This window comes from Glandiceps talaboti, chromosome 14 (genome assembly GCF_964340395.1).
Source record: "Glandiceps talaboti chromosome 14, keGlaTala1.1, whole genome shotgun sequence".
Lineage (NCBI taxonomy): Eukaryota > Metazoa > Hemichordata > Enteropneusta > Spengelidae > Glandiceps > Glandiceps talaboti.
In genome coordinates, this window is record NC_135562.1 from 2,853,943 (window position 1) to 2,865,133 (window position 11,191).

Below are 11,191 nucleotides of genomic sequence, written 5' to 3' on the forward strand. Positions count from 1 at the left end.
CTCTCTCTCTCTCTCTCTCTCTCTCTCTCTCTCTCTCTCTCTCTCTCTCTCTCTCTCTCTCTCTCTCTCTCTCTCTCTCTCTCTCTCTCTCTCTCTCTCTCTCTCTCTCTCTCTCTCTCCCTCCCTCCCTCCCTCCCTCTCTCCCTCCCCCTCCCTCCCTCCCTCCCTCCCTCCCCTCTCTCTCTCTCTCTCTCTCTCTCTCTCTCTCTCTCTCTCTCTCTCTCTCTCTCTCTCTCTCTCTCTCTCTCTCTCTCTCTCTCTCTCTCTCTCGCTCGCTCGCTCGCTCAAGCGTCTATAAGTAAAAAGACGTGTCACGTGTCGCCATTCACACGGTAGTATCAGTTCACATACATTTCATAATGACAAACTAAGTACGATGAATAAATGGGAACTTATAATTTCCAAGCCCAATGTAAACAAGTTATTCAGTAAGCTTACTGTACGTATATTTATTTTCTTTATGTACATTTTGTGTGTGACCCATTCCCTTTCTTTTCTTTTTGTGTGTCAGTTGCCTGTGTTGTGAGCTTGTTGTTTCTTCCTTTCGTATAAATAAAATATAAATATATTAAAATAAAAAAGTAAATAAATAGACGAATGGATAGATAGACAAACAGAGGAACATGTAAACAAATAAATAAATAAACAGTAACAAAATACTCAAATTACCTACATTCAAAAAAAACCTGAAACATAAATCAGAAGCAAATGATCATACATTTTGTATATTCCTTTATTATTATCAAAAATATTTACCTATCCTGTTCGCTTATTAGTTTATTCTGTGATTGACTCACATAAGAAATACATTAATTTTTGGACATTCCTCAAAATGTAAGTTTTCAATAGCAGCTATTCTAAAGGTACAGGTGACATTTTATATTTTCAAGCGTTGATTTGTGTTTGTTTCAATGTACAATTTATGTAACCCTACGTAAAGCAGAGATTCATGATTTTAGGCCATTGCTTAGTATCGGACCTCTTCCACTGAATGACTTGGTTATCTCATCGTATGTATTTACCAACTAACTCCTTACAGACGGGACAATAGTGGTCAACATTCTTGATTGATTTTATGCAGAATGGTATCAAACAGCAGCCAAGCCAACCACTGCAAAGAAACAAAGAATAACGATTTATATACACTGTGTCTAGTTATTATGACATATTATCTGTTGTGACGTCTGTTTTCTTTATTATTAATTGTTTGGTTAGTTTCTATGTTGTTTTTTGTTTTGTTTTGTTTTGTTGTGATTTTTTGGGTGGGGATGATTGCCTCTGTATGTATGTATGTATGTATGTATGTATGTATGTATGTATGTATGTATGTATGTATGTATGTATGTATGTATGTATGTATGTATGTATGTATGTATGTATGTATGTATGTATGTATGTATGTATGTATGTATGTATGTATAACCAACCAACCAACAACCATCCATCCATCAAACCAACCAACCAACCAACCAACCAACCAACCAACCAACCAACCACCTAACTGACGAAACCAAAGGTAAACAAAGAAAATGTATGTATGTATGTATGTATGTATGTATGTATGTATGTATGTATGTATGTGTGTATGTGTGTGTGTATGTGTGTGTGTGTGTGTGTGTGTGTGTGTGTGTGTGTGTGTGTGTGTGGATGGATGGATGGATTTACGGACGGAATGGATGGGTGTTTGCTGTCAGTTTGTTATTTTTCGGTATGTTTATGTAAAGTTATCTTTGTATTTGTTGAATTTAGCCAGACACATACAATGTATTTGGCGATCCTTATATAATTATAACAACATGTTAAATTGTTTTCTCACTCTCATCTTTATATGATAGTTTCTGCACACGGATATGAAGGATTGCTAAAAGTTGACACTTACCCGAGAAGGCAGATAATTCCAGCTGAAAGCCAAACTATCCATCCATTCTTGTACACTAATCTGGTGGTAATCTCTTGTTGACAACGTGGACATCGTTGAGCTACTGGAAGATCTCGATACGGATTTTCAAAAACTGGTATAAATTAAATACAAAACCGAATAAATATGGGTACTTCCCTATACAGCTTTCAAGTGAAATATATGATTTTTTTCTGTATATGATAATAGCTGAGGACTAATATTCTTTTCAGAAATGAAATTGTTTATTTTTTGTTGTTTAATAAGATTTGTATCCTATCCCTTAAAGAAAACAGTTTCGCCAGAAAATATCATAACGATTATAAAGATTTTCATAATTGGCAGCCTTAGGCCACCTTATAGTAGTGTACATCAATAAACAAAGCAGAGAAACTAACCAAATAATTGATGATAAAGAAAACAGACGTGACAATTTTTCTAGTAATATATAACATATTAATATTGTATATTCTTTGTTCCTTATTCTTTGAAGTGTAATGACTACCTCATTCAGCCCAGTCTGTTATTGCGTCATATATAATCAGCTGACAATGACGTCATGTTCTATTCTAGTTTTGATATTATATATGTACACACCTACACACACACGCCTACACACACACACACACACACACGCCTACACACACACAGATATATATATATATATATATATATATATATATATATATATATATATATATATATATATATATATATATATAAAAGGATCTATATTAAACCAGGAAATCAAAACAAACTCATTTGCACTCTTATTTTAATTAATACTAGTACCTTATATTGTAACTTGAAAAAGTACAAGAAACCCTTCTATTTGTAGATGCTAGACTTTCGGGCTTTCGTCCACCACGATAACGACAGAAGGTCGCTTATCGTATCGGAAGAAAGCCCGGAGGTCTTTCAGCAAGACTATGTTTATTTTTGTTTTGTTCTTTATTGCGAGTTCAGTTACTTTAATATACTGCAGCAATGAGATTCAGCAGAGATTCTGCCATTACATACAATAACTACACGACATTGTACATAGATAAAACGTATACTAAATGATATCTTAGTTCAAATGTACATCCATGCAAAAACTCAAAGTCAGATTAGACAAGACAAAACCCTCCCCCTTCTAATTACCTGTACCACCTGTTGGTTGAACGACAACAGTGTCAGTGGCAGCAGTACTCTGGTATCCCCCGGGTGGCGGTTGTCCATAGACTTGTTCTGGCGGAGTTTCCTGGTCTGCTGATCGGTCTAGGAGACCTTCTTTCTCGGACATTGTGTCTTTACACAAAAATGAAAGAAAACGACACTTCTATATTCTCAGTGCATACAAAATACAGTCAATATTATACGAGAGACAATCGGTTTTGTTTATTCTGGTTTTCCTCGCATCGTATTTTTTCAGTGACGTTTTTCTCTGTTTCGAAGCGGATTTTTGAAATTGGTGAGATATGCAAAACCTCATAATGGCACAACCATATCTATATTACTGATAAAATGAATGCTGTGAAATACTATCCACACGTAGGTCTTATTTTGATGCCACGATTTAATATATATATATATATATATATATATATATATATATATATATATATATATATATATATATATATATATATATATATATATATATATACAATTAAATTGAGAAAAGAAAAGTGACACGTATAGAATTCGAACCCACGTCCCCTGAATACCAACCAAAGTGCTCTAGCCAGCCGAGCTTACGCGTCAACTGGTATATTCCGGGACGTGGGCCGTCCTGGTGTGTACCTATCTATTCCTCATCAGGGCAGGTGAGAAGCCGTGCTCGTTACCTTACAACCTTACAACTTAAGGATCCAAATGTGAATTCACAGGATGTTATGTAAACATGTAAAACAATAATTGTTTATGGTTCCGGTTACCCGACCCCAACTAATTTTTTTACTGCCGAACCTAAACTTTTGTTTACGTTTTCGGGAAAAAATAGTAAAATGGATGTGTTTGTGTATGTTGTCGATCACTGAATCTTGGTTCTCGTGTAATTTATATGGTATTAGTATTTAGTATGTTACCTTCAATCTAAGAACCAAACCAATATCATGAGAGAATGGACATTCACACGTAAAGGTCAGCTATGTATAAAGAAACTACTGACTAGAGATCAAGGATTTTGAAAGGGAGTGTGCTTGAGTCATTGTATTGCAAAAATTTAAACTACAATATGGAGAAGATTTGATGAGTTTCGTCAAATTCAGTAGAACTTTATCAAGTACTCTACCGTGTATTAGTCTGCCAGCCGCCGCGCTACTGACTAAATATCAGACTCTAGTACGTCCGATCTTGTGTAGTTAGAACGACCGTAGTGGATTTACGGTGACAAAATACAAGTTAGTGACACAGACATGCATGTAACTGCGATGATCGAGGTTTTGTAAAGAGTCAGTTGGCTTTTTGTGTTGTAAATCACCTTGTCACAGTCCCTAGGCCCTCCGTGAAAGAGGGACTGTACTTGATGTGACTACACGGATATAGCCATGTCCATTTCAAATACTAATTAAACTATACTTACCGCTAATTAGATGATTGTATGTATTTGCTGTACAGACTTCTGGCCTTGCTGTGCCTGGGACCGTAGGATGACATAAACCACTCACGTGACAACCATTTGAGCTATATATATATCTAGTAAGACATTTTTTAACAGGGGGTCAACCCCTAGTGCATATGGAAGTACTTTAACCAGACCCTTTTCGCCATTTGTAGATGTCACAACACGAAACATTTTCACTTAATCATACAAAACACAACGCGCTTACATTGATCCTTAAGATAATGTAACATAACATAACGCTACATAACATAATTATAATACATCATAACATAACATAACATATAACAAAGCGACATACGATACGATACAACACAACACGACACAGCGTAGAGTGCATGAACTCTGGGGAATGTATTACATTGTATTGTCCTTATATATATGCGTCTTTAGGCTCAAGATACAGTATACAAAACAATTTACACAACTGCAATATAAGCTTACAATTCTGTATTAAAGCTGAAATAGTCTATATATCAGCTGTTGAAACGAATGATTTTTTTTAAAAGGGTGTATATATGTGTCGCACGTGCACCGCTAACAGACAATTCAATACTAATTTGTTGCATAGTAATGTATCAAAACCGGCGCTTTTCAGGCCTGGATAGAAAACCCTTCCAACGATGTATTGCCATCGTCGCAAACCACTGTCTCTTTTACGGCACCGGCTATGTCACACCGAAATTTCAGCTCTGGTTTGCGAGAATGAGTATTGCAAATTATTACGTATTCGTTCAATGACACATTTACGGTAAATATCGACAAAATCAGGGGCATGATGCAACAATTCTGGTGAAATCCGAAAATGATATAATAAAAGCCCAAGTCAGATATCGATGAATATGCTAATAATCAGTGAATTATTATTAATTTATAATTATGTGTAGAGAGGAATGGGTGTCATAGCTGTGAATTAAGATATATTGGCAATAATGTGGTGGAGATGTTGACGTATCTATAGTTACGTACCTGCACACAGTATTCATAATTTGCGAAAATTAGTATCCATAGACTCTAGATACATATATTTTAAATACTACATGAAAATGTCTACTCACAGAGTCAAAAGAATTCCCTAAATATTGACTCTGTGAATAGAAATTTTCATTTGAAAAGTTATGAAGACATGTTTTGTATGTACATTTGAATCTTTATTCTTGCTGGCAATGAAAACACAATCAGAATAAATGGTGTATGTCTACAGATGTCGAAAGGGTCAAATTCAGACGATTTCACGTGTATTTTCTACTCACCGATATATATATGTTTTATTGACTTTTTCTTAAAGTACATTCGATATATCACAGCATTGTTAACATTCTAGCAATGCCAGAAGACAATTGTGACGTCATGCATCAATATTATGTATATCACAATAGTTTAACCAATGTTTTACTCAATTCTTTTCACTAGAGTAATAAAAACAGTATATAAACTCAGTTTATGCCACTTTTAATATACAAATATATGAGTACGTATTACTGAACTATTTCATCACATCGTTTATACATAGTATGTCTGTCTGAAACGTCTGGTTCAGAATCTCCAACAATCACGTGATGTTTTAATCTACTTCAGCGATATGCCCATCATCAATAAGTACTGATACATTTGATTTCTGGAGTATATAATAAGTTGAAGAACATTTTAGGTCATTGCTTAGTATCTGACCTCTTCCACTGGATGACTTGATTACCTCATCGATTGTATTTACCAAGGAAGTTGTTACAGGCTGGACAATAGTGGTTAACATCCTTAATTGAATTGATACAGAATGGTATCAAACAGCAGCCAAGCCAACCACTGCAAAGAAACAAAGGATAGAGATTAATATACACTGTGATTTAGTCTAGTTATTATGACATATTATCTACACAATTGTCACGTGTTTTGTTCATCATCATCATTAATTACTTAGTTGGTTTCTATGTTGTTGTTTTCGTTGTGATTTTTTGGGGGTGGGGTTTACTGCATATGTTGTTTGTTTGTTTGTTTGTTTGTTTGTTTGTTTGTTTGTCTGTGTGTGTATAAACCATGTATGTATGTATGTATGTATGTATGTATGTATGTATGTATGTATGTATGTATGTATGTATATGTTTGTATATGTGTATGTATGTGTGTATGTAAGTATGTATGTATGTATGTATGTATGTATGTATGTATCACTATGTGTGTGTGTGTGTGTGTGTGTGTGTGTGTGTGTGTGTGTGTGTGTGGATTGATGGATGAATGAATGAATGAATAGATGGATGGATGGGTGGATTTACGGACGGACGGAATGGATGGGTGTTTGGTGTTGCTGTTGCCAGTTTGTTATTTTCGGTGTGTTTATGTAGAGTTATCCTTTTACTTGTCGAATTTAGCCAGACACGTATAGTGTATTTGGAGATCCTTATATAATAATTATGTTAAATTGTCATTTGCATATGATAGGTTCTACACATGGATATGAAGGATTGCTAAAACTTGACACTCACCCGACAAGGCAGATAACTCCAGCCGAAAGCCAAACTATCCATCCATCCTGGTACTCTATTCTGGTGGTAATGTTTTGGTGACAATGTGGACACTGTTGATGTACTGGATAGTCTCGATACGCATTTCCAAACACTGTTATAAATTAAATACAAGAATGTAAGAATAAACCGAATGAATCGGGACACTTTCCTATACTTAACACCGTTTAAGTGACATATATTTTATCTGTCTGTAATAATAGGAAATAACAGTGTTTTCTATAGCATATATCTACTCGTCAAATCATTGACAGGTTTGCCACTGTAGTCAATAACACGTCTACGGCTCTGGATCTGTAACTTCGCTAGTTATCGACTACATGATCACGTGATGATAGACGAGAACTAGCGAAGTGACAAATAGAATGTCGTAGAGGGCTGCACACCCCATCGTAAAATTTTGGGAATACTCCACCGGGGGAGGGGCTATTAAAACCGCTAGACTAAGTAGTTCTCTTTTTATATACAATAATAATATTAGTTGAGATCTAGTGTAGAAGAAGCACAGACCCAGCGAGCCGGGGGGGGGGAGAGACTAGTACTCCCCCTATTTCACTATACGTGTATCTGCTGTCCTAAATGTCTTTGTGGTTTGTTTTTTTAACCCTTTTTGGTCTGAAATGAAGTTTGCATTGGTGTTTTTTCCCGCTGAAGAGTCTAACAAATACGAAAGCCGTCAGGGGACTTCCGACTTCCAACTTCCAAGTTCCAAGTAGGAAGTTGGAAATTGGAAGTTGGAAGTTGGAAGTTATTGGAAGTAGGAAGTCCCCTATCGGCTTTCGTAAACAAGGGTTCCACTCTTATTCTACTGTTTTCAATTTTGATTGGTCTAAAATGTGGTCCATTGTCTACCAAATCGTAACTGTGCCATTAATTGTCCAAACAATGTTGTATCCACAGGGAAAAATTCAAGAGTGAAAACTACATTTTGTGAACCACCATTTCCTTAGTATAAAACTACTACAAGTACAAATGTAATTTGGTCTGAAATTTGATCTTCTTAAAAACTGTAATGGTTTAAAAAAAATCGGGTGTTGTTTTTTGGTCAAAACAGGTCTAAAATGTTGTCTGGGGTTGACAGTACTGGCCGCATACCCCTAACAGAACTGTCCACTGGTTCCGCCCCCAGGCTAGCTCTGGATGTATACGGTGCGGGGTTTCGACGTGTTGACGTGTCGAAACCCCACAGCTTATACACCCAGAGCTACCCCCACGCCAGTCAGACTATACATAGTTTCGCAAAAATATAATAAATGCCTACAAATGTACGTAGTAGTGTTTGTCAATAAACCAAACTTAGAAACAAATGATTGATGATAAACAAAACAGACGTGACAATTTTTCTAGCAATAGATAACATATTAATATTGTATATTCTTTGTTCCTTATTCTTTGAAGTGTAATGACTACCTCATTCAGCCCAATCTGTTATTGCGTCATGTATAATCAGCTGACAATGACGTCATGTTCTATTCTAGTTTTGATATTATGTGTATCTGTGTCTATCTGTGAGTGAGTGAGTGAGTGAGTGAGTGAGTGTGTATGTGTCTGTGTGCCGGGGTGTGTGTGTGTGTGTGTGTGTGTGTGTGTGTGTGTGTGTGTGTGTATGTGTGTGTGTGTGTGTGTGTGTGTGTGTGTGTGTGTGTGAAAGATGTATATGAAACCAGGAAATCAAACAAACTCATTTTCAATATTAAAATACGAGAAACACTGTTCTTGCTGCTAGACCTTCGGGCTTTCTTCTAACACGAACGCTTTATCGAGACGAGGGTGGAACGAACGCCCTAGTCTGCCCTCTCCGTCGCTTATCGCCGTATTGTATCGGAAGAAAGCTCGAAGGTCTAGCAGCAAGACTTTGTTCTATTGTGTTTTGTTCTGTATATTGCGAGTTCATTTTATACTTGAATATACTGCAGCAATGAGCTCGAGATTCAGCAGGTCCTGACGTATAACTACACGACATTGTACATAGATAATATATATACTAAATGATATCTTAGTTCAAATGAACATCGATGCAAAAACTCAAAGTCAGATTAAACAAGACAAATCACTCCCCCTTCTATTTACCTGTAACACCTGTTGGTTGAACGACAACCGTGGCAGCAGTGGTCTGGTATCCCCCGGGTGGCGGTTGTCCATAGACTTGTTGCGGCTGTTGCGGCTGTTGCGGCTGTTGCTGCTGATACTGCGGTGGATATGTAGCGGTTTCCTGGTCTGCTGATCGGTCTAAGAGACCTTCTTTCTCAGACATTGTGTCTCTACACACAAATAAAAAAACACTAATGTATTCTCCGTGCACAGAAATACAGTCAATATTATACGATTTGTTTATTTCGGTTTTGCTTGAATCACATTATTTTCAGTGACGTTACGTTTTTCTCTGTTTCGAAGCGGATTTGAAACCGATGAGATATGCAAAACCTCATAATGGCACAACCATATCTATATGACTGATAACATGAATGCTAATGGCGAAATACTATCTACACGTAGGTACCATTTTGATTTCACGAATAATTCTCTCTCTCTCTCTCTCTCTCTCTCTCTCTCTCTCTCTCTCTCTCTCTCTCTCTCTCTCTCTCTCTCTCTCTCTCTCTCTCTCTCTCTCTCTCTCTCTCTCTCTCTCTCTTGAAATTAAATTGAGGAAAGAAAAGTAACAAGTGTAGGATTTGAACCCACGTTCCCTGAATACTAGCCAAAGTGCTCTAGCCAGCTGAGCTAACGTATCAACTGGTAGATTCCGTGTGTCCGTCGACCTGGTGTGTACCTGTCTATTCCTCGAGGTAGGTGAAAAGCCGTACTCGTTGACCTATAAGCCTTTCAACCTAAGGATCCAAATGTGAATTCACAGGGACCCTATGGATGTGTTTGTGTGTGTGGTACTCCCATCATTGAATCTTGGTTCCTGACAGGTGTAATTAGTATAGTATGGCATGTACAATGTAATACATATACATTTGTACTTTCAACCTAAGTAAGAGCCAGATCAATATCATGAAAGAATGGACATTCATATGTAAACAATCCGGTACAAGGTCAACTATGTATTTGTTGATAAATGAACAACTTCCGACTTGGGTCAAAGATTTTGGAGGGGGAAGTGCGGATTTATTCAGTGCATTTACAGAAAACTACAATATGGCGAAGATATACCGAGCTTCGTCAAATTCGGTAGAGCTCTATTATTAAATACACTACTGTGTGTTATGTCTGGCTACTGACTAGCTATCTGACTCTAGGACGTCAGATCGTGTAGTTAGAACGACCGTGGTGGATTTACGGTGACAAAATACAGGTAAGTGAGACAGACATGTATGCAACTGTCTGTGGACCCACGTGATCGAGTTGTTGTGTTAAAAGAGTCAGTTGGCTTTTGTACGGTAAGTCACCTTCATGTCACGGTCCTTCTGTGAAAGAGGGGCTGTACTTGATGTGAATACAAGGATATAGCCATGTCCATTTCCGACAAATACTAATTAAACTATACTTACCGCTAATTAGATGGCTGTATGTATTTGTTGTACAGACGTCTGGCCTTGCTGTGCTTGAGACCGTAGAATGACATACACTCATGTGACAATCCCGTGAGCGAGTAAGACTTTACAGGGGGTCAACCCCTAGTGCGTATGGAAGTACCCTAACTGTAAATGATGGCACACACTTTTCGCCCTTTGTAGATATCACAACATGAAACATTTTCCAACACAACGCGCTTATATTGATCCTTAAAATAAACACAACACAACACAACACAACACAACACAACACAACACAACAAAACGCAACAGTTCCTTTCCCAAAGAAGTGGACTCCGTGGCAACATATTTAAACTAAGCAAGTAAGATCTAGAATAATTTACCGTTTTCTGTCACCGTCTATGTCACACCGAAATTTCAGCTCTGGTTTGCGAGAATGAGTATGGCAAATTATTACGTATTTGTTCAATGACTTTCAATGATACACTGACGGTAAATTTCGACAATTTCTGATGTCTGATCAAGGGCATGAGTCAACATTAGAGATGCTGACGTATCTATATAGTTACGTACCTGCACGCGGTATTCATAATTTGCGAAAATTAATATCCATGGACTCTAGATACATATTTTAAATAATACATGGAAATTTCTACTCACAGAGTCAAAAGAATTCCTAAATATTCAATTT

General features: G+C 36.9%; 2 protein-coding genes across 2 annotated transcripts; both read right to left on the bottom strand.

Moving 5' to 3' along the window:
• Nucleotides 1–493: 493 nt before the first annotated feature.
• Nucleotides 494–5,446, bottom strand: LOC144445476 (LITAF domain-containing protein-like). The gene is made up of 4 exons (XM_078135039.1): nucleotides 4,464–5,446; nucleotides 3,041–3,187; nucleotides 1,880–2,012; nucleotides 494–1,111 (listed from the first exon to the last, which is right to left on the bottom strand). The coding sequence occupies exons 2-4, from the start codon at nucleotides 3,180–3,182 to the stop codon at nucleotides 1,006–1,008; spliced, it is 381 nt and encodes a 126-aa protein (XP_077991165.1). The 5' UTR covers nucleotides 3,183–3,187; nucleotides 4,464–5,446; the 3' UTR covers nucleotides 494–1,005.
• Nucleotides 5,447–5,638: 192 nt separating this feature from the next.
• On the bottom strand, nucleotides 5,639–10,609 carry LOC144445475 (LITAF domain-containing protein-like). Its single transcript, XM_078135038.1, has 4 exons — nucleotides 10,516–10,609; nucleotides 9,092–9,282; nucleotides 6,983–7,115; nucleotides 5,639–6,305 (listed from the first exon to the last, which is right to left on the bottom strand). The coding sequence occupies exons 2-4, from the start codon at nucleotides 9,273–9,275 to the stop codon at nucleotides 6,200–6,202; spliced, it is 423 nt and encodes a 140-aa protein (XP_077991164.1). The 5' UTR covers nucleotides 9,276–9,282; nucleotides 10,516–10,609; the 3' UTR covers nucleotides 5,639–6,199.
• Nucleotides 10,610–11,191: the final 582 nt, after the last annotated feature.